The sequence below is a fragment of the Sarcophilus harrisii genome, chromosome 4 (assembly GCF_902635505.1).
Source record: "Sarcophilus harrisii chromosome 4, mSarHar1.11, whole genome shotgun sequence".
Classification (NCBI taxonomy): Eukaryota; Metazoa; Chordata; class Mammalia; order Dasyuromorphia; family Dasyuridae; genus Sarcophilus; species Sarcophilus harrisii.
Window position 1 is genome coordinate 452,348,347 of NC_045429.1, and position 23,027 is coordinate 452,371,373.

At 43.3% G+C, this 23,027-nt stretch overlaps 1 protein-coding gene across 8 annotated transcripts in view; it reads left to right on the forward strand.

Moving 5' to 3' along the window:
* ST6GAL1 (ST6 beta-galactoside alpha-2,6-sialyltransferase 1) overlaps nucleotides 1-23,027 on the forward strand; it is a 111,451-nt gene that overhangs the window by 83,655 nt on the left and 4,769 nt on the right. For 5 of the 8 annotated variants that reach the window (XM_031968052.1, XM_031968053.1, XM_031968054.1 and 2 more), the window contains 2 exons: nucleotides 8,994-9,638; nucleotides 15,017-15,114. In XM_031968052.1, coding sequence (XP_031823912.1) covers nucleotides 8,994-9,638; nucleotides 15,017-15,114 — 743 coding nt within the window. Of the gene's footprint in view, nucleotides 1-4,525; nucleotides 5,305-7,509; nucleotides 7,651-8,987; nucleotides 9,639-15,016; nucleotides 15,115-23,027 lie in introns of those variants that run through there. The other 3 variants (XM_023503773.2, XM_031968059.1, XM_031968058.1) reach the window with 3 other exon arrangements.

Genomic DNA, 23,027 nt, shown 5'->3' on the forward strand with positions numbered 1-23,027 from the left:
GGCCGCAGGCCTCCGCTGCCCCAGGAGCCCCGCCTCGGGCTCCGCACCTGCTCCCGGCGGCCTACCCCGGGGCGCCGGAGGCTTCTCCATTGGCCGCCTGCCATGGGTGGGCCAGCCTGCGGAGGCCGGAGTCGTTGGCGGAGGAGCCGAGGGAAGCAGGACCTTCTCGCAGGTCAGCGGCTGGGGGGGGGGGGCCCTGCCGCCAGGAGGCCCTCCCCTCCCCCGCCCATCCCGGTCCCAGACAGGGACCCAGCCCGAGGGGGCCGCTCCTTGCAGGCCCCTCGGCCCCCCGGCCCCCCCCTCCCTCCGCCTGCCCTGAGCCCGCGGCTGCGCAGTACTTGCCCCGCCTGGGCTGTGCGCCCCAGGGGGTGCCGGGAGCTGCAGCAGAAGCGACAGAAGCGGAATGGCCCGGGCGGCTGAGGAGGAAGGGTCTGCGTGCGAATGCTGCCTCAGGCCCCGCCCAGGCTTGGCCGGCTGCTTTTTCCCCCACGGTGAGATGAGACCCGTGGCAGCCCGTGGGGGCCGCTAGGTGGCGCGGTGACGGCGCGGCGGCCTAGGGGTCGGGAGGATCCGAGTTCGAATGCGACCCCAGGCGCTTCCCACTTAGCGGCCGTGGGACCCCGGGCCAGTCACGGAACTGCCTTGCGGGCCAAAGATAATGGTAACAATGACGGCGCCTGCTTCCCAGAGGCGCGGGAAGGGCACAAAGTGCTTCCCAAGTCTTATTATTATTGTGGCTTTTTATTGACACTATGCAGGGGTGACGTTTCAGCGCTGCCCCCTCCTGCCCCCGCCCCCGCCCCCGCCCCCAGATGGCGGGCAGCCCCATACGGGTCAGTTATGTTAAATGCAACATACGCAGACACAGCTACACGGTTATGTGGCCGCACAAGGGAAATCGGAGAAGGGAAACTTCCCGCGGCTTAACGCCCGTATAAACGCCGAGTGCCTGCGCGCATGCGTGCTGGAAACAAATGGGGGGCGTACGGATGGGGAGACTTCGTGCAGAAAGGGGCCCGCTGTTGCCTGGTCCTCACACAGAGCGCGGCGGGTTCGATCTGGAAGGGCCTGTGCCGGGACACGGGGGACAGAGAAATGTGCCCCAGGTCACGGTGCAGCTGGGCTCCCCCCTCCCCCCACCATGGGCGCCCCCAGAACCCCGGGGCGCGTGTTCTCCCCTCGGGCACTGGGAGAGCGCCAGGTTCCTCTTAATGCGCATGCGCCCCTGGAGGCCAGCAGCCCCCTCCTTCTCTCCGCCCCCTCCGGAGCCCCTCGGGGAGGGCGGCTTTGGGGGGAACCCTTGCTCCGGGTCGCGGTCAGACCCGGGGGGGCGGCCGTCCCGCACAGGGGCCAGGCTTGGGAGCCCAGCCAGGCCGGCTCTAGCCAAAGGCCCCTCCCCCTGGCCAAGCCCCCTCCCCCTGGCCAAGGCCCCTCCCCCTGGCCAAGGCCCCTCCCCCTGGCCAAGGCCCCTCCCCCTGGCCAAGGCCCCTCCCCCTGGCCAAGGCCCCTCCCCCTGGCCAAGGCCCGCCTTGTCTCTGGGTCTCAGTTTCCTCCCCTGTACAATGAGGCCGTCAGGCGAGGGCATCTTCACGAGCCCTTCCCACCTCGATGGCCACCAGATCCGTGAGAGATTCGGTTCCGTTACTCCCTCAGTGGCCTTGCTTCCCACTGTGCGTGTCCTGGTTGGAGGCACTGGGAGAAACGGGAATCACGGTCTGGGGGAGGGGCAGCAGGAGGTGGCCGGTGTGGGGATTCCGAGCTTAGCCCGGCGGCTCTGAGGGAGGGAGGGATGTTGATTTGGAGAGAAGGCACCAGCCAGGATGGGATCACATGGTCCGTCCGTCACCATCACCTCCCTGATGTCAGGCCCTCTCCCGGAAGGAGGACACAGTCAGAATCAGCTCGGGGATGGACCCTGGGAATCCAAAACCAGAAATGGAACCGTCTCTGCTGTCTCTCGAGGAGCCTACATCCCATGGGGGAACACCTGTCATACAGTCGCAAAATCATTTGGGGGAAAGGCCCTCCTAGTTAGGAGTCAGGAAAGGCCTTGTAGCAGCCCCCCAAATCAGCAAACATTTCTTCCAGGCACGTGCTGGGCGGTGAGGATGCAAAAAGGGCAAAACACGGCCCTGGCCTCAAGGAGCTTCTGCTCTGACGAGGGAGACAACATGTCAGCAGTCTGGGCAGAGCTGGCCGCGTCCAATGGGGAATGGTCAACAGAGGAGCTCACTGGGCTTAAGCGGGACGGGGAGGAAAGAGCCCCCAGGAGACAGAAGCAAGGGGAGAGCAGCATAGATGCCCCGCAGTAGGTCCGCTTGCTCAGGAGTGGAGGAGTCATATCTGACTCTTCGGCCTCTCGTTCTTTTCTTCCACATTTACTCAGTTTGAGTCATTGGTCTGTACGTTGTCTCCTAGGCTGTAAGCTTCAGAAGGACAGGGCCCAGGCTTTTCTAAATTATATTTGCACCTTGTACTAGTAGGTTCTAAATATTTACAGAACCTACAGAACAGTAGGTCTAACTATTTTCCTTTCTTTACTGAGGTAGGACACTTGTGGCTACAGGGCACTGTTGACCCAGGTGCATGTGTAAGTTACTTTGCTGATCTCTCTTGCTCTGTCTCTCTCTGTCTCTCTGTCTCTGTCTCTCCATCTCTGACTCTTTCTGTCTCTGTCTCTCTCTGTCACAGTCTCTCCATCTCTGTCTCTCTCATCTCTCTTTCTCTTTCTGTCTCCATCTTTGTCCCCCTCTGCCCTCTGAATCTTCTTTGTTATCAGGCCTGTAGATTTAGAGCTGAAAGAAGCCTTAAAGTCTGCCTGGCCCAACTCCTTCATTTTACAGAAGGAAACTTAATAAATATTTATTGACTGACTGACTGACTAGACAGCCAGATGCAGGATCATATAGAACACTAACTTCTGAGCTGGAAGTGACCTCAGAGGCCACCTGGTACACAGTTACATTGCTCGATGACTTAGGTCTTCTCAGCAATACGATGATCTAAGACAATCCCAGCGGACTCGTGATGAAGCGTACCATCCCCCTCCAGAGAACTGATATTGATTGAATACAGACTGAAGCATGCTCTTATTTAGTCTTTGTTTTTTCCCCTCTTTTATTCAAGTCTTTTTGTGTAAAATGATTACTATAGAAATATTTTACATAATTGCACATATATAACCTATATCTGCTCGCTTACTGTCTCAGGAAGGGGGAAGGAAAAAAAGGATTTAGAACTCAAAACTTTAAATCAAAATGTTATAAGTAAATAAAATATTAAAATAACAAGAAACAAAATCAAAAATCATGATTGCATTTTTGCCTAATTAAAGAAGAGTTCTTCAGAGAAAAGAGGCATCCCTTTATTTGATCCTACAGGACCAATGACTAGAAATGATAGGCAGGACATAACAACAGTGTAATTTGTGCCAAAGTAGCTACCTGATGAGGGAGTGAGCTCCCTTTCTTTGACTGGGTTCCAACAGAGGCTGAGTGACAGCTTCCAGGATTGCTCAGAAGGGTTTTGTGCACTAGGTGGGAGGCTGGCTTTGATGACCCGTGAGATCTGAGAGTGTAGTCAGCGACCTTTCCAACTGCTTCTATGTCCAGACGGTCACACCCTTTAGGATGAAAGTTTCAGTCAGTGTATAGTGATGGATCGAGGGAAGGCTGTCCCAAAATGGCAGTTTTGTTTGCCTCACCCTAATGGGATTGGGTTCAGAGCCCTGAGCCTTTGACCTACGAAAATCGATAATTTCACGCTTGTTTTCTCCACTGCTCCTGCTTCAGTCCAGGTCACAAAGGCTCCAGGCTTTCTTTGTCACACTCAAGGCCTTACTTTGAGGTCTGTCTTGACTTTCATGTTGTAAGGTGGCTTTGGGGGAGGCAGTGTGCCTCCCCTAGTGGTTAGAGGGATGGACTTGGAGTCAGAGAGTCCCTTGTTCCTTTTCCAAGACTCTTTACTGACTGGGTGTCCCCAGCCATGTCACTTTCTCTCTCTGAACCTCAGTTTTATTATCTGCAAAATGGGAATAGTGGTAGCACCGACGTTTGATAGATTGAAACCTGGATAGATTGAGTGTTCCCTTTCTGTGATCTCTTTTGGAGTTTCGTTTTGCTCCATGGAGATGCCTCATCCTTCTTCTTCGCAGAGGTGGGAGACTCTGGATGCGGAACATCACATAAAATGTCAAGTCTTTTACAACTGGTTGATTCTGCTTAGCCATCCGCCAACTCCTTCCCTTTCTGTTCTTTGTTATAAATGTGGCTCACTAGGAGAAGGCAGGACGTGTCAGGAAATGTAGGTGACGCAAGAGCAAAAGCAGTCAATAAAAATTTTAACTTTCTTTAAAATTATTTAATATAATTATATATTACTGATATGTTAATATTTTATTTTTATTCATTTTTATTTGTATATAAATTTTATTTTATTAATTTTTATTTAGATGTATTTTTAACATTTTATCATTTATTTTTATTTATATGTAAAATTTTTTAAAAATCACCTCACCCACAAAAATTTTTTTGAGGATCTAGTGAGCTCATACATAGACAGCAGTAGGTGTAGGGCGGATCCTTTTTTGAGAATGAAGGACAAGAGCCTGTATATGAAGTACTTTGCAGAAGTTCAAGGGCTCTGCAAACATTAGCATATTATTATCACTATTTTAGAGGTGTAGATGTGCCGTGAGGTTCTTTGGGGAGCTCATCCAGCAGGGATGATGACCTAACCCTAACTCTAAGCGTACTTGCCCCATCAGGATCTCCCAGATGAAGAAATTCCCCCTGCCATGGCAGAGTGGCACTTTGTGGGAGCTCTGACTGTGAGGGAGTTGCCTGGGCATTGAGAGGTTTGATGAATTGCCCAGAGTGGGTGAGCCAGGACCTGGCCCGGATTTCCCTAGCTCTGAGGCTGGCTCTGGCTGTCGGTGAGAACACATTCTACCACTGGCTCTTCCTTGTTGCATCAGCTTCGCCAGCTGGTGGGAGATGTGCCAGATGCAAATTCTGTCCCCCAAAGACCAGGAGCCACCGGAGGGAGCCCTGTGCCATTAATGTTTAACCCTGGGCTCTGAGCCGATGCAGGCACCTGTAGCCCTATCCTGGGCCACCCAGCTCCGGCCCTCCTCTCCTTCTTAGGGCTGGGACGGCTCCCGAGGGCACTTTCCCCTGCTCCTCTCCTTTTGTGGACACTTGACTAGGCCCAGATGGGGAGGCCGGCTGCCTCCAGAGAAAACCCCCTCCATCTCTGAGGACAAGGAGCACATCCCGCTGGTCTGAGGCCATTAGCCAGCTGCAGGTAACGGCCGGTGGGATTGGGGTTCACAGGAAGGGGCTACGACCTCTTCCTTAATTCCACTCTTAGATTCAGTCATCTCTTCAGGGTATTCTAATTCCTGGTTCTCGACCTTATCAACTGGTTGGCTTCCTCCCAGAATTCCTCGCTTTTCTAGTCTCCTAGGGTCTTCCCAGTGGTGGGCCATCTTTCGGTCATTAAACTATTCTAGAACTCCCTCTCTCTCCCCTATTCTTCTAAAATAGAATTTCACAGTTTCTTGCAAACATTGTGCTCTCACTTTCCATTCTTCACCTCATTTTCCCCAGAGGAAACACACTTGACCATAGCATCACATGTTCATTCAGTTTCTATATCTCTATCTATATATATCTTTATGGTATATTTTACCATAAAGATAGTTTTCAACATTCACCTTCGCCCAACCTTGTGCTCCATGTTTTTCTCCTTCCCCCCTCCCCTAGATGTCGATCAATCCAATATAGGTTAAACATGTGCAATTCTTCTAAACTTATTTCCACATTTATCGATATTTATTCAATTTCAAGCCTCCCGATGAACATTTGCCCCGAGGCAGCTTCCAGTTCCCTTTGCTGTATTTCTTTGCCTGGCACACTTTGGGTATTTGGAAACGCCTGTGTTATTGGGGTAGTCGCAGGGCTTTTTAGAAGTGGGACGAAATTTAAGAATCTAGAGATTTTTCGGTCTGTTCTTTTCCTCCCCTTTCCATACCGTCTTCTTTAAATTAGTAATAAACTTTCCCATAGGCTTCCAAGTGACCAAGTGAATCCCTTTCCTGGTTTCCCTTTACTCTCCCAGGGCTGGGCCATGTTGCTTTTGAAATAAAATCGAGTTGGAGAGAGTGGTGTTTACCCTAGCGATGATGACATAAGAATATTCTACTGCTCTACTTTTGTATCACATTTCATAGTTTACCAAACATTTTTATAGACATGATCTCATTTCCCCTGCAATATCCTTGTGGGGTAGACAGCCTTATTAGGCCTATTTAGGATTAAAGCCCGTAACTTTATCACCAGACAGAACCAAACAGGCCAATTATTTTATAGGGGATGAAACTGAGATGAGGGGACTTTTTCCCAAGATAATACAGGCAGTAAATGGCAGAGGCAGGATTTGAATCCAGGCTGTGGGATCACTGATTTGTAGGGCCCTTAGAAGCCATCTGGTCCAACCTCATTCTGCAGTTATTAAACTAGCAATAATAGGAGCAGCTAGGTGGTATAGTGGATAGAGCACCAGCCCTGAAGTCAGGAGAACCTGAGTTCAAAGCTGGCCTCAGACACTTAAAATTTCCTAGCTGTGTGACCCCTGGGCAAGTCACTTAAGCCCAGTTGCCTCAGGGGAAAAATTAGCATTAATTATGCACCTACTCTGTGCTGGGGCAGCTAGGTGGTGCCACAGGGCACAGAGCACTAGGCTTAGAGCCAAGAAGACTCATCTTCCTGAATTCAAATACAGCCTCATATGTTTACTACCTGAGTGACCCTCGGTAAGTCACTTAATTCTGCCTCGGTTTCCTCATCTGTAAAATGAGCTGGAGAAGGAAATGACAAGCTACTCCAATATGTCTGCTGAGAAAGCCTTAAATGAGGTCTGAGAGAGTCTGAACAAAAATGTGCTGGGTACTATATGAAAGGCTGGCATTGCAAAAAAAAAAAAAAAAAAAGTCCTCAGGGAGCTCATCATCCCATGCAAAGCCTTTGTAAAAATAAGATTCAGACAGGATTAATGGGAGATAATCAGCAGGGCGAGGAAGATGCTGGGGAAGAAGCTGGGAAAAAGTCTCATTGATGCAGTGATGCAGAAGATGGCAGCTTCCCTGAAGGCCTGAGAAAGCCCATGGTGACTGCTTGAATTTGCTGAATTTTAGTGAACTGTATAAAAGTTCCAAAGGTGCCATCCTGGCGCCCTTGCAAATCCTGACCAAAGGTACCGGACACTGTTTGGGTTCAAAGTACTCAAAGCTCTTAACCAATTGCCCAACAAGTATGGACAAAGTGCATGCTGTTCCAGTTTTCAGGGAGATCGTTCAAGGCCGTCCCATTGATTATTGGTTTCTACCAGCATTGCCAGTAAGATATTCTTTTTTTTATTTAAAAGAAATTTTTTTTGGCTACAATTTACATTTCCCACAGCAGCTCCCCTCTCCTTCTCCTCCCAGAGAACCATCCCCTCAGACAAAGAAGAAAAGAAAGGGGAAGAAACCCAGTTCAAAAAAACCTAAATCAGCTCATCAACCAAGCATGATGGTATTATGCATTATGTTCCATATCCAGAGTTTCCCACCTAGACAAAGGCAAGAGGGCAGTGTCTTCTTAGAAAGCAATTCTATGGTCTCGCTTTCTGCTCTTATCCCTAATTTCTGTGTCCTTACCTTTATGAGGGCCTCTTCCTAGGCTTTTGGTTTCAAAGGGACTTCATGGCCATGGGATCAATCTAGATCTTACAGGGATCTTACAGATCCTCTCTTCCAGCACTCAAGTTCATTACAAATTCCTGAGATCTTTTCCAGGCTTTCCCGATCTAAAAGCCAGTGCCCTACAGCTCACAGGGAATCCTAGAATCTCCAAGTCAAAAGCTATGTCATCAGCCATCTAATCCAAATGACCCCTGAACAAGAATTCTCAGCCTATCAGAGGCTGCATGCAGGTTCATGAGCTGCCATATTATTTCCTTATCTTAAAAAATTAAATCACCACAGCCATCTAAAACATTGATATTTCAGTTACGTGGAGATGAACAAAAAGGAGGATGGCAAACAAATTGATAAATTCTATTGCAAGAGCCAAGAACAATTCTATTATGATCATAAAAGGTATAAATGAGGACAGCCAAAGAAAACCATTTAAAAAATGAATGGGACCAAATTACAAAAAAAAAAAAAAATCAACATCACAGCCATCTAAAACATTGATATTTCAGGTATGTAGAGATGAACAAAAAGGAAGATGGTAAACAAATTGATAAATTTTATTATAAGAGCCAAGAACAATTCTATTATGATCATAAAAGGTGTAAATGAGGACAGCCAAAGAAAACAATTTAAAAAATGAATGCGATCAAATTGCAAAGAAAAAAATTGATCCTAAAAAGGAGATGTGGCAAGATACACTTCCCACCCCATCCTTTGTAGGTCCTCAGATATGAAGGATTCCATTTACTGTCAGTTTTTTTTTTTTTTGATATATTACAGGATATTGCTGGATTTTCCCCTTCCTTGTTTTTCTTTTCTATTAAAAAGTTCTTTGTTATAAGAGATAGCCCTCTGAGAAGAGGGAGAGGAAGAGATATAAGTGGAAACCCAGACAACATATAAATCAAAAATATTAGTGAAATATATTTGATAAACGTAATCACAGAATTGCCCTGGTTTGTTTGATCTGTATGCCTTTGAAAATTTCTTTTTGTTGTTTTTTTTTATTTCTGTGTAGTTTTTAATGATGTTCTCATTTTTTCTTCTTTTTTCATCTGTCACTACCCACTAACTCTTGTCTTCCTGCTGCCCTCCCTCCCTCCCCCAGGAGTCTGAGCCTGACACCTTCTCTCATTTCTTCCCCTTTACTTAATAAGGGGTGAGAGACCAGCCTGTTGTTTGTTTCGGTGACCACAGATGGTTCCTGTGTGACTGAGAGTGACTTGATTATTTTTTCCCCTTCTCCAACTTCTAGGAGTGATTTCTTGTGCTGGGCCCAGGGACACTGTATGCGTCAGTATGGTCCATATCAACTTCTTCAAAAAGATTATATATGGGCTCCTGGCCTTTGTCCTCTTCCTCACCATCTGTGTGTGGAACGAATCGAAGAAAGGGTACTCGGTGTCCCTGAAACTGGAATCAAAAAACTTCCAGCTGCCCAGGAACCTGCAAGTCCTGGCTCGGAAGCTGGGGCCCAAGCCCGTGTACGTGGCCACGATGGCGGACTCTCCAAGGGGGAGCAGCGTGCCCGGTGGTGCCAAGGACAGGCCTCAGACCGAGAGGTACAACAGCAAGGTCTGGGACGAAGACAGCTCCTCCAAGAACCTCCCTCCCCGCTTGCAGAAGGTCAGGAAGAACTATCTGCACATGAACAAATATAACGTGACCTTCAGAGGGGAGCGTCAGCCCAAGAAGCTCAGTGAGGCGGCCTTGCTGTGTCAGCTTGCCAGTCGAGTGAAAGTCTCCATGATCGAGGCCACAGACTTCCCCTTCAACAGCTCCGAGTGGGCAAGCTCTCTGCCCCAGAAGAACATCCGGGCCGCCTTTGGGCGCCTGGGCACATGCGCCGTGGTGTCATCCGCCGGCTCCCTAAAGTCTTCCAGCTTGGGCAAAGAAATAGGTGAGCACTGCATGAGGGAGCCTAGTCCTTATGAATGTGGAGTCCTTCTGACAGGAGGTGGTCAGGGAAAGCAGTTCTGATCGTGCCTCACCCCTGGGAGTGGGATCTCGGGCGAGTCACTTGCTTCCTCAGGGCTTTCGTTTCCTGCGGTGGGGATCTCACGATGACTCAGGTACTCTCTAACTCCCACACTTTAGAACCTACCACAAAAACACGGAAGCAAACAATTGAGGCAAAAGTGACCTGTAAGCTCTGGCTCCCTGAGTCAGTCAGGCCTTCTCTTAGCTGAATGAAACAAGTAAAGTCAAATCAAGTCCACTTATACTTATTAAGCACCTACTGTGTACCAGGCAAGGGGCTGGGAACTGGAAATACAAAGAAAGGTAAAAACAACTTCTGCTCTTAAAGAGCTTACAATCTGATGCACACGGCTATGTTCAAACAAGATCATGAAACCAGAAAGATAGAAGATAATCACAGAGGGAAAGCACTAGATTTAAGTGGGATTGGGAAAGGCTTCTTGAAGTGGAGATCTGAGCTGAGATAGGAACTGCCTAGCAAAATGTGGAGATTCTTGCTGAAATCTCCAGCCACATTAGATCATTGATTTTAACTAAGCCCCAAGGTCAGAGGCCATCCAGTCCAACCCCCTCATGTTACAGATGGGGAAAATGAGTCCAGGAGTGTTGCAGTGGCTTTGGAGTCTGGTTTCCCGTGACTTTCCAAACCGCTCTGATTCTCCGTCTCCTAGACTGTGCCGCCCTTGTTTCTGGGAGAGGCGTTCTGTCACTAATAAGGGAAATGAAACACCCAAGATCTTAGGTGGCAAGGAGAGAATGCACGCAGCACACGGTGCCGTATTTCCAGGGGCTGTGTTTTTCATCACTCGTTGAGTCGAATCAAGCCAAGGAAAATAATGAATGGGGAAATTATGATCTTAGAAAGATGGAGACATGGGGGTTGGGGGGAGTGGTGAGGCAAGGCAAAGGAGGTAATAGAGCAGGTAGTGATGTCATATGTCTCTTTTTCCTTTCTAAATGGAAAGCCAGGAAAGCAGCCCTCACGGCAAATGCAGGAGCACAAAGGAGAAAAAAAAATTGGACCCCTTTTGGGATCCAGAAAAGATGATGAAACCACACTCCCCCAGCCCGCTTCTTCCCAAGCAGACATTATTTGCAAATGGGAATTCCCAAGAAGCACATGGACCCAGGTCTTTCTGAGTCTATCCATTCATTACAAAAAATGGATGATCAACTTAACATTGGCTGGCAAACACAAATAATATTCCAAATACAAATAAACCTCTCCAAATGGAGCTGTGTATACAGCTGTAGACTCTGGTTATGCACAGTTTGTTTTTAAAAGATGTTCAGCAAATAAGGTTTTTAACAAATAGAGAGCAGAAGGAAGCTTATTAAGAAATACAAAGAAGCAGGGGAGTATAGATGGTAATTTTCATATGTATCTAAAAACAAAAACTCTTCAGGAGGTCGGTAGTCATATTTTCAGGTTTCTTTATCCATGGAAGTATTCATGCACGTCAACTTCATAATAGAACAAAGAAAACGATTTTAGTTAACATGGCAGTAATAAAATTGTTCCATTTGTATCCCTCAGAATTTCTTTTGGGTTTTTTCCTGTGTTTTGCAATGGTTGATTGATGATCTTTTTTCATTAATATCACAATTCAAGAACTTGAGCACTCTTCTCCAAGAGGAAAGCCAGCAAAGTAAATGAACACAATCAGCCAGTGTACATTTCCCTGTGTCCTTAAAATCCATCCGTCAAGGGATAAGAAACAATCTTGAAGATTTATTTTTTTTGTTTTTCAAATGAATTTTTATTTACCCAAATGCTCTGAAAGGCTAATGACCAAGCTTAGTCTCAAAGACTCTCCTTGCCTTTTTTTACAGAGGTGGGGGAATATGGGTACAGAATATAGCATGTCAGACTTTTTCCAACATTGGGAAGTATTGCTGAGCTTCCCCTCTCCCCAATTTTAGTCTTCACTATAATTGATGATTTTATGGGAAGCGGAGTGCAAAGGGAATTAGAGTTCTAAGCCTGGCTGGCACCAGGAGACCTATATTTAGAGTGTTTAGAGTTAAAAAACCTGGATTTAAATTTTATCCCTATCATTTACTACCTTGTAACTTTGGGTCTGTTATTTCCTCTCAGTGGATCTCATCTTCCTCATCTGTAAAGTGCCACATGTTGCCTGGAAGAACTCTAAGGTCAGATCTATGGGCCGAGGAATCCAACCAGATTTCCTTGTAATAAGGATATCCAATTTCCTAGACTCTTTTCTAAAGCTAAGAATGGAGTTGCTTATGGAGTGAAATAGGAGGGTGAAGATGGAGACATATTCACAGTGAGGAGGAAAAGAAAATAGACATACCTATACTTCCAATTGAATTGATTTTGCCAGAAATCAGCAAATATTCCCTTCTGTTTGTTCAACACTGGGCTGGCCTTGAAATATGGAGGCAAAAGTTGAACAGTCCCTCCCTTCAAGGGATTTACTTTCTAATAATAATGGAGTCATTATGTATAATAAAAGTATATGCAAATAATATATAAGATAATTCTTCGGAGGGAAGAAGACACTATTGGCTAGAAGGATTGGGGAAGACCTCAATGGTCTTTGAATTGAACTGTAAGGAAACAAAAAATTTTAAGAGGCAAAGATGAAGAATCGGTAAATTCCAGGGATGAGGGATAGCCCATTACAAAGGTATGGAGATGAGAAATGGAGAGGAGGAACAGCAGGAATGCCACTTTAGCTGAACCAAGGATGGCAGTCCTGTATAACTACATGGACCCAGGTCTTTCTGAGTCTATCCATCCATTACAAAAATGGATGATCAACTTAACATTGGCTGGCAAACACAAATAATATTCCAAATACAAATAAACCTCTCCAAATGGAGCTGTGTATACAGCTGTAGACTCTGGTTATGCACAATTTGTTTTTAAAAGATGTTCAGCAAATAAGGTTTTTAACAAATAGAGAGCAGAAGGAAGCTTATTAAGAAATACAAAGAAGCAGGGGAGTATAGATGGTAATTTTCATATGTATCTAAAAACTAGGGCTAGAAAGGTTGGTTTAAGCCCCATTGTGAAAGCTTTAATTGCCAAATAAATAGGATGAGAACTTGAAAGTTGTCTAGACTAACCCCCTTCATTTTGCAAATGAAGAAACTGAAGCTCAGGAAAGTTTGAGGGTTTGTCCAAGATTAGAATTGTCATCAGCTTGTTATTTAGCTACTTCCTCTTCTTTTAGCAAAATAGAATGCTTCCTCTTATTAGAGAATAGAAAAAACAGGAAGAAACTTCAACATATCAAAAAATATTGTATTATATGTAATATCCTACACCCATCTCTGCAGACAACGATCTCTTCATTAAGGACAAGTTGGTCATTATGAAATTTACTCTATTCCATTTCCAGTATTTCATTGCTATTATACTTTCTATTTATATCATTGTTGTCATAGTGTTTATATGGCTTCTCTGGTTCTGCTCATTTTACTTTACCTCTTTTTTTAAAAATTTAATTCTTATTTTTCCTCAATTATATGTAAACAAGAATTTTTTACTGTTAATTTAAAAAAATTTGAATTCCATATTCTTTTTCTCACTTCTTTCTAATTTTCCTCCTTGAGAAGCTAAGAAATTTGATAAAGATTATACATGTTCAGTCATGCAAAACATTTCTATTATTAGCCATGTTGTAAAAGAAAACAGAACAAAAGACCAAAAAATAAGCAATCAAGAATAATAAAGAAAATGAAAAAAGTATGCTTCAATCTGCACTCTCAAGACTCCATCCATTCTTTCTCAGGAGATGGATAGCATTTTTCATCAAGTGCTTCAGAATTGTCTTGTATTATTGTATTGCTGAGATGAGCTTAGTCATTCACAGTTGATACAATATGCTGTTACTGTGTACATTGTTCTTCTGGTTCTGCTCATTTCACTTTGGATCAGATCATGTAAGTCTTCCCAGGTTTTTCTGAAAGCATCCTGCTTGTCATTTCTTAGAGCACAACAGTATTCCATCACAACCAAACACCACAACTTGTTTAACATAGTCCCATTGATGGGTACTCCCTCAATTTCTATTTCTTTGCCACCACAAAAAGAGCTGTGTTACATAATTTTTTTCCTTTTTCTTTGAGCTCTTTGGGATATAGACCCAGGAGTAGCATTGCTCCTAAGTCAATGGGGATATATCTATTTATAGATAGATGTGGATACACACACACACACACACACACACACACACACACACACAAAGTTAATGGATGAGGCTTTTATCAGAGAAACTTGCTATAAATATGTCTCAGTTTCCTGCTTTCCTTCCAATTTTGGCTGCATTGATTTTGTTTGTATAAAGCTATTTTAATTTGATGCAATCAGAATTATCCATTTTATATCTCGTAATGTTCTCTATTTCTTATTTATTCGTAAATTTTTCCCACATTCATAAATCTGACAGGTAAAATAGTCCAAGCTCCTTTAATTTGCCAATGATATCATCCCTTATATCTAAATCATGTACCCATTTTGACCTTAGTATCCAATGTAAGTTGCTGGTCTATATCTAATTTCTGCAAACTGTTTTCCAATTTTACCACAAATTTTGTCAAGTAGCGATTTTTGTTTGTCCCCAAATCTTGGATCTTTGGGTTCATCAAATACTAGATTATTATAATCATTTATTACTGTATACTGTGTCTCGTTAATATATTCCATTGATCCACCACTTTATTTTTTAACTAGTACCAGCTTGTTTTGATGATTAGCACTTTGTTATACAGCTTGAGATCTGGTATTGCTAAGCCATTAAGCACACTAAAACATCTCCTTTCACCACCCCATTCTTGTAAGTCTTCCTGTGCTACTATTATTCTATTATTCTAATTCACTAATTACTTTTAAATGGTGGTGTTCTCTTAATCTTCACTGAATTCAGGGATTTTATTTTAAGGAATAGTTTTTTAAAAAAAGCCAAGAAATCTAGAAAACTTGTTTTTTAGCTCAGAGATTTTGGAATAAAGAGTCAGTGCCTTTGAGTTTTGACCCTTGCTTTGCCTCTAGCCATCTGTCTGACTTTGGATAAATTATTAGGCTCTTTGGGTCTTAATTTATTCATCTGTAGCATGAATCAGTTGAACTAGATGGCGTCTTTGTCACCTTCTGTCACTAACATTTTGTGGGGTTTGGGATCCTTAGATGGCTTTAGTGATTGTTATCATGACTTTATAAGGGAGATATCCCTGTCATCTCCCCCTCACCTGTGCACTTGCATGTTCTGACTCTGGTTCTCTATCTCAGCTCACTCACTGTCTCTTTCATATTCCTGTGATTTACAGATAGTCATGATGCTGTCATGAGATTTAATGGAGCACCTACAAGAAAATTTGAGCAGGATGTAGGACAGAAGACAACCTTTCGCCTGGTCAACTCTCAGGTAAGACAGTTTGACATGAAAAACGAGAGAATCATCATGCTCAGACTGGCTTGGGTGGTGAGTCTAGTTAGCACATTCATGCTATCTTCTCTGAATGACATTAATTAAACTTAATCAATTTAGTTTGTATAACACTTTGAATTTAATTAGTATTTTTTAATCACCTGAAGAGCGCTTTGGGGAAAAATGGTTTTGGAACATCATGGATTTAAAATAAAAGTTAATATTTAAGAAAAATATTAAATTTTCATTGCTACCTTTCTAACATTACCCAATATATCAATCACTATTCAGTCAACTGACAAACATTGATTAAGCTCCAATTATGTGCAAGATATTATATTCTTTGAAAGTAGAGGAGTTTTTGCCTTTCTTTGTATCCCGAGGATTTAATACATTTTTGGCAGTAAGATAGGTGCCTAGAAAACATTGATTCGGGCTCTTAGTATAATAGATCCTCAGAGAAGGAGCTTTCCAGTGTGGGCTGATCTCAGGGAAGACTTCATGGAGGAGGAGGGCTCTTAAAGCTAGAAGAGAGAGACTTTAGAGAATGGGGAAAGTATACGCATGTATATTTAGAGAGTACTTGATGTAATAGATTTGGAATAGAAAACACCATCTGCATCCAGAGAGAAAAACTGTGAGGACTGAATGTGAATCAAAGCATAATATTTTTATCTCTTTTTTAAAAATTGTTGTTTGTTTGTTTGTTTTTCTTTCTTGTGTTTCTTTTTTCCTTTTTGATCTGATTTTTCTTGTGCAGCATGATGCATATGGAAATATGTTTAGAAGAATTGTACATACTTAACCTATATTGGATTTCTTGCCATCTAGGGGAGAAGGGTTGGAGGGGAAGGAGGGAGAAAAAATGGGAACACAAGTTTTGCAAAAGGGAAGAGTTGAAAACTATTTTTGCATATATTTGGAAATATAAAAATCTGTTAAAAATACTTGGTATTTAGAGAATAAATCCCTTAGAAAGTATGATCTCTTCAAAGCATATTTAGCTACATTGTAGAGGGCCTTGAACACCAACCTAAGGGGTTTGTTCTACAGAATATAAGCTCCCCAGGGTGTGGGTCTATTTGGCTTCTGTCTCTGTGTGCCCAGAAACCAAGCCTGGCACAGAGCAGGTGCTTAATCAACACTTGTTGGTTGTAGATGCTTGTTGGGTACCAGGCTTCTTGCTGAGTCCCGGGGGTAGAACATCTATCTAGATCGCTGCCAGTTCCTATTCCCAAGGGCCTCCAGTTCTCTCTGCATCCTCCCTGACTGATCTGAGAGCCACCATTTCTTCCCTTCTCCTCCTCATAGCACATATATTTTTATGTGTATGTAATTTTCCTGGTTCTGCCTACTTCACTCTGCATCAGTTCACATGACTTCCCATGCTTTTTTTTCTGTAGTTTCTTGTGGCTCAAGAACATGAGATATTTATTTTTATGAGAATTCAACTTGAGTCAACAAGTATTTATCGAGTCCTGACTGTGTCCCTTCAGTTCATACCTCTCTGCATCCCCTATTTTTGATCCAACAGAAAAATAACTATTTCCTCCAGTAGGGTCAGCTAAATGGAGCAGTGGATAGATCCTCAGTTCAGATCTAGCCTCTAACCCTAGTGTGACCTTAGGCAAGTCACTTCACCCTGTTTGCCTCAGTTTCCTCATCTGTAAAAGGAAGTGGAGAAGGAAATGACAAACCACTCTAGTTTCTTAACTAAGAAAACCCCAAGTGAGGTCACAAAGAATTGAGCATAACTGAAACAAGTGAACAACAATTTCTCTCCAGTAGAATTTGTATCTTTAAACAAGTGATGCAGTTGTGATGATTCTGGGAAAGAGTCAAGTTAATTAAGTTCAGGAAGCATGTGCTGAGGTCCCCTGAGTTCCTGAGAAGGGAAAGACTCAATCTCTGAGGTCAGATAGTTAATAGTCTGATAGGCAGGAGCCCCAGGTGCAAATGATTGGAGAGCAAGGGGGAAAGCTCAGGATCTCACCTTGGGAGAGCTCTGCCTCACAAGAGACGTTACTCCTCTGGAGCCGAGCTCCAGAAAGGACGGAGCCCATCAGCCCAGCCTCTGTCAGGACGTCATGGGATGATAGAACTAGAAGGAAACTGAGACGCCATCTATCCCTGCCCTGCGCCTTCATTGTACAGAAAGGGCCAAGGCAAGGCGAGAGTCGTTCTCTCCTCCAAGGGGCTGGGATTGTGATGGGAATACAGGTTTCTCTTAAAGTATTAAGCATCCCCTTCATCCCCCTGACATATCAGGGTGTTTTTTGTTTTTGTTTTTTGCCTTTACTGGTTTAGAGTGATTTTCTTTCTTTTTTTCTTCTTTAAAATTTTCTTTTTGCACAGCCTTCATTTCTAAATACATTCCTTTCCCTCCCCGACCCAAAAGGCCATCTGTTGTTCCCACGTTTTTACCCAAACAGAAACATGCTGTATCTGACAGCATGTGAAGTGTTTCACCCCATAGTCCCCCACCTCAACAAAGAAGGAAGAGAGGTTCACATTCCCATCTCTTCTTCAGTAACTCAGTAAATATTTCTTTTTTTTTTTTTGTATTTCCTAGATACACCATGGATTAATTTTTTTAAATAATTATAACTTAATCTTCTTTTTCTTAAAATATTTTAATTTATTTCTGGTTTCCAACATTTTTTACTTTTTAAATTTTGAGTTTCACATTCTCTCCCCATCTCTTATTCCTCTTCTACCCATTAAGAAGGCAAGTACTATATCAGTTATACATGTGAAATCATGCAAAATATATTTCCATATCAGTCATGTTTTTGAAAAAGCAAGAAAGAGAGAAAATTATACTGTAATTTACACCCAGGTATTCACTGGTTTCTCGCTAGAGATGGAAGTAATTTTTTCTTCAAGAAACCTTTAATCAACATTCTAAAAGCATTATGGGATTATGATTGGAATACAGGTTTCACTTAAAAGTATTAAGCACTCCCCTTACCCCTAGTGACACATCAGATTTCATTTGCCCTTATTGGGTTGGAATGACTCAATAGAATATATATAATTTTAAAGATATACATTTTATATAGAATATATAATATATAAATACATAAATATATATTATTAAATATTATTTATAATGTAAAATATATATTAAAATATAAATTTAAATAGTATTTAAATTTCACTTAAAAATATACTTAGATGAATATGCATTATCTTTCCTAATAGAAGGTAAGAACCTCGAAGGCAGAAACAGCCTGATTTTTTTCTTTGCATCCCCATGGTGCTGAGGGCCCAATGGCACGTTTCAGATTCCTCCTGTTCCCTAAGAGTTCTTTATTAGGCAGTGAGCTTCATGTTCCTGGAGGTGTTGGAGCAGAGCTGGCTGGCTCTGGAGGGCATCGCTACATTTGGTGAAAGGTTGGACTAGACAGCGGCGGCCCCTCCCGTGTATGGGATTCTGGGGTTTTGTCCAGATTAGAAGTATCTGTGAAACTAATTTCCACCGAGGTGTGAGTGACAACTTGTGAAAAGGTGACCCAAGGAAATGTCATTCGTTTTTTTTTTTGTTTTTTTTACCCACGTGCCTGATTTCCCATCTGTACAAACTTTTCCATTCGAAACCCTCCCAGGAATATCTGTCTGGAAAGGGAAATCTTAATCCAAACAAATGTCTTTATAATAGTAGATTTCCAGGCCCTGGGTTGGACCAGTGGAACAGGGCCCTTCTCATCGCTTGCATAAGCAGCCCCCCAATCTGCCTGGATCTAAGGCCTGTCCTGCTCAGGATTATTGATGCTAAGAATAAGTTCCTTGGAGCCCTTTGAGACTGATTCTCCTCCAGTGCCTGGAACTGTGCCAGTTCAATGTGGGCAGCCCATTGTCCAGCTGGTGACTGATGAAAAAATACATAAAGATTCTTTCTCGTTCTATCCTCTCGAGAGCCAGAGTGATGAAAACCATGCTGGAATATGGGACTTGGTCTCTGTGCTTGGCCTCGGGCCTGAGACCGTTTCCTTCCACATATAGTGGGATACTCCAGTGTCCACTCCCGTCCATTCCAGCTCACGGCGTCAGGGTGAGGAAAGCCTTTGTCTACTCAGTAAATGGCAACGCCAAGAGTTGGCTCTTAGTAGCCTCCGCCCCCCCCCCCTCCTCTCAGTTCACTTTCCTTTAGCATTCCACCAAGTGACCCTCAAACTAGTTGCATTCACGGGCTTTCAAAAGTCAGGCTCACTGACTCAGAGGCAACAAGTTGGATGGAGGAGGCCGGATAAGGCTCCAAGATGAAACCTTTCAGCATCTCCTTCCCTTGGGCTCTTGGTCAGCCCTTTGCTGCCTAACTAGCCTTATACCCAGGCCTCCCCTTCTGTGGCTCCCTCAGGGGCTCTTTCACTGCTGCTGAGCCTGGCACCCCATTTCCTATCTCCACACTTTTGTGTTGTCCATCCCACATGCCAGGAAGGGAGCTTTCCTCACCTCTGCCTGTTGGAATAGGCTCAACGTGAGTCCTTTCCTTCCTGCCCTCCCCCAATATCCTCACTTCTCCTACATTGTGTGTATTTTATATGTGTGTGTATGTATATGTATGTATGCTATCCCTCCCCCCCCCAAAAAAAAAATAAGCTGCTTGGGGGCAGGAACTCTCGTTTTTGTATGACTGGCGCCCACTGTAGCGCTTTCCCCTGTAGGTTCTTACTATGACAATTATAGATTGACTCAGCGTTTTTATTCCTACAACTAGATGGCACCGTAAATAGTGTCAGGAATTCAATGCAGCCTTGGACACTTCCTACCTGTTACCCTGAGCAAATCACTTAATCTCGTTTGCCTCAGTTTCCCCATCTGTGAAATGGCTGGAGAAGGAATGGCAAACCACTCCAGTATCTTTACCAGGAAAATCCCAAATGAAGTCACAAAGAGTCAGATATGTTTAAAAGGATTGAACAATAACAACAAGGAGGGGATAATCTTTTTACTTTTAATAACATTCTCCGTTTGAAATGGGAGTTTCCCCAAGTATTTTCACATCCATTATTTCATTTCAGCTTTATAATACACTTATAAATTTTATATTACCTTAATTTTTAAAATTATAGTACATATCTCTTTAAAATACATTTTATTGATGATGCTTTTTAAAATATATTGCACTTCTATTTTTAGCCCAGCCCCACCCCCATCAAATCCTCCCATGTAACAAGAAAAAACATTCCTTATCACAATATTTTGTTCTAATGGTTCCTCACCTCTTTGCAACATGAGAAGGGAGAGGAGAAAGCGATAATGATAAAAAGATAACCTTAAGACCAAAACTAGGTGGTTTTTTTTTTCCATTACTCAGAGTCAACTTCCTCTGAGTCATCTTTTTGTTTACACTAGCTCTGTTTCTACCCCACCACTGTCTTTTTAGTATCAGAATAGATTCCGTTTGATAATAATCTTTTCTCTTGCTTTCATGTGAGCAACTCCCATATATGGTGCACAAAGGAAGGCGAAGATCATGTGCACCTGTAAAATGGGAGTGGGGCTCCATGGCTTCTAAGATCCCTTCCAGTTCTCAGTCTTTTTGAAACTCTATGTCCTGCTTCTCTCCATCACTGAGTTCAGTTCAGAGTTCTGAGATACAAAAAGACCATGGCCAGATTGAGAGATTGCTGGGAACCCAAAGAGTTTTTCTAAAGGAAAAAGAATATTAAAGTGTATGGCAAAAGAAGGCTCCCTTCCCTCCAGAATGAAATGATACCAGTTTGGCAGAAGAGCGAAAAGGGCTCCAGACCCTGAGCTTGAGGTGCCCTAAAAAAAGGTCCTGCTGGAAGATGAGTGAGAAAAGTGGGAAGGAGAAGCATTGCTAAAAATGAATCGAAGAGAAGGAATTTCAGAGGAAAATGCAAGCAAACTGAGCAGCTTTGAATGGAAAATGAGAAATTTATTAAATGCTTTTTTAAAAAAAGCAAGCTGTATTAATAAAGGCATGTTGCCGCAGAATTCTCATTTTCGGTTTTATGTTATATGTGGAGATCGTTATTATTTTGGTAATCCTCAAATTCAGAATAAAAAGACTCAAGCTACAAGACAGAAAAAATTATGATTCAAACTATCTGTATTCTCTTTGATAATATATGTTCTTTAATTCTATAAAAATAGAAAATGATCATTTGAGCTACAAAAATTGACAAAAAAGATGCTTCAAACTACAGAATAAAAAGAAGAAAGTGGGTGCTTTGGGGAGGTGTTGGGTTCACCCTCCTTGGAGCACATCAAGCAAAATCTGGAGAACCAGTAAGCAAGTTGTCAGACTGGGCGAGAGGCCTTTTGGATAGACCAGATGATGGTAATCTCTTTGACTTCAGCCTCCCTGATTTTGTGAAACCCATGCAACCCGACTCAAAATGTTATTAAGAGGAAGTGGCGTGTGTCTTCGCCTTCTTGGAGCCAGAACTGTTTTTACTCTGTCCACAAATGATGAAAAGCATTTAGCACATACTTCTCTCGTGTTTCTCCTTCCCTTCTTTCAGTAAAGTGAGAACACTGCCTAATTTTTAAAAGATACAAATAAATGCTGATGAAAAACCACTTTGACATGTTCTGTCCAACCCAATAACTCTTAATCCCACTTTCATGTTGCTATATTTTTTGCTTCTGTGAAGAGTTATTTTTAAAGAGCAGGGACAGCATTAAGTCAGTAATGTACATTGCTGAAGGTGGCTTGTGGGGCAAAGGGAGGGAGAGAACGCAGACTGTGTGCCGGGAGTCCTTAGTCTTTTTTGTGTCCTTGGTTCTTTGACAGCCAATAGACCCTAACATTTTAAAAAGGCTTAAAATAAAATATGCAGAATTTCAAAGGTTATATTGAAAGATAGTTATTGAAGAAAAAGGAGGAAGAGAGAAGAGAAAGGAGAAAAAAGAAGAGAAGAGGAAGACGAAAAGAATAAGAAGGGGAAGAAAAGGAAGGAGGAGAAGAAGAGGAAGGAGGAGATGAGGAGCAAGAAGAAGAAGAAGGGGAGGAGGAGGAAGAAGAAAAGGATGAGGAGTAAAAGAAGAGGAAGAAGAAGAAGTAGAAGGAGATGAAGAACAAGAAAAAGAAGAAAGGGAGGAGGAGGAAGAAGAAAAGAAGGGCGAGGAGTAAAAGAAGAAGAGGAAGAAGAAGAGGAGAAAAGAAAAGAAAAAGAAGAAACAAAGTGAGTCTGATGGTTCATGTGATATTCCATTCCCAAGACTTCCCTGATTTTGCAGCCAAGAAGAGGGAAGTGTATTTTAAAAAATGTTTTCATCAGGCCATTATACTTGTATGTTTCTCTCTCTCTCTCTCTCTCTCTCTCTCTCTCTCTCTCTCTCTCTCTCTCTGTCTCTCTCTCTCTCTCTCTCTCTCTCTCCTCTCTCTCTGTGTGTCTCTCTCTTTCTCTCTCTCTCCTTTCCCAGTAATAAGCCCAAATTGACCTTTTTTGCTTTGGTTCCTCCTTTCTGCCTTCTAAGCAAGACAGAATGAGTCTCTCGTGGACGCAGCATGCCTTCAAAAGGCCATCATGGCCCCTGCAGTCTCTTCTGAGCTAGCCATTTCTGGGTCTTTTATTTGCTCTTCATGTGCCATAGACTCCAGATTGTCCTCCTTTAGACTATATATTTATATATTTCCCCTGAGGCAATTGGAGTCAAGTGACTTACCAGGAAGTGTTAAGTGTCTGAGGCTGGATTTGAACTCAGGTCCTCCTGACTTCTGGACTGGTGTTCTATCCACTGCACCACCAGCTGCCCCTGAAAACTGTATTTTCTGAAGCTTTGGAAGGTCGTGTGTCACCCCAGACTCCTTGGGCACAAAGTGCTGAAGTTTGTGCCTCACCTTGTGTTGTTCAGTTGGGTCCAACTCTTTACCCACTTGGGGTTTTCCAGTATCTCCAGATACTGGAGTAATTTGTCATTTCCTTTTCTCCAGT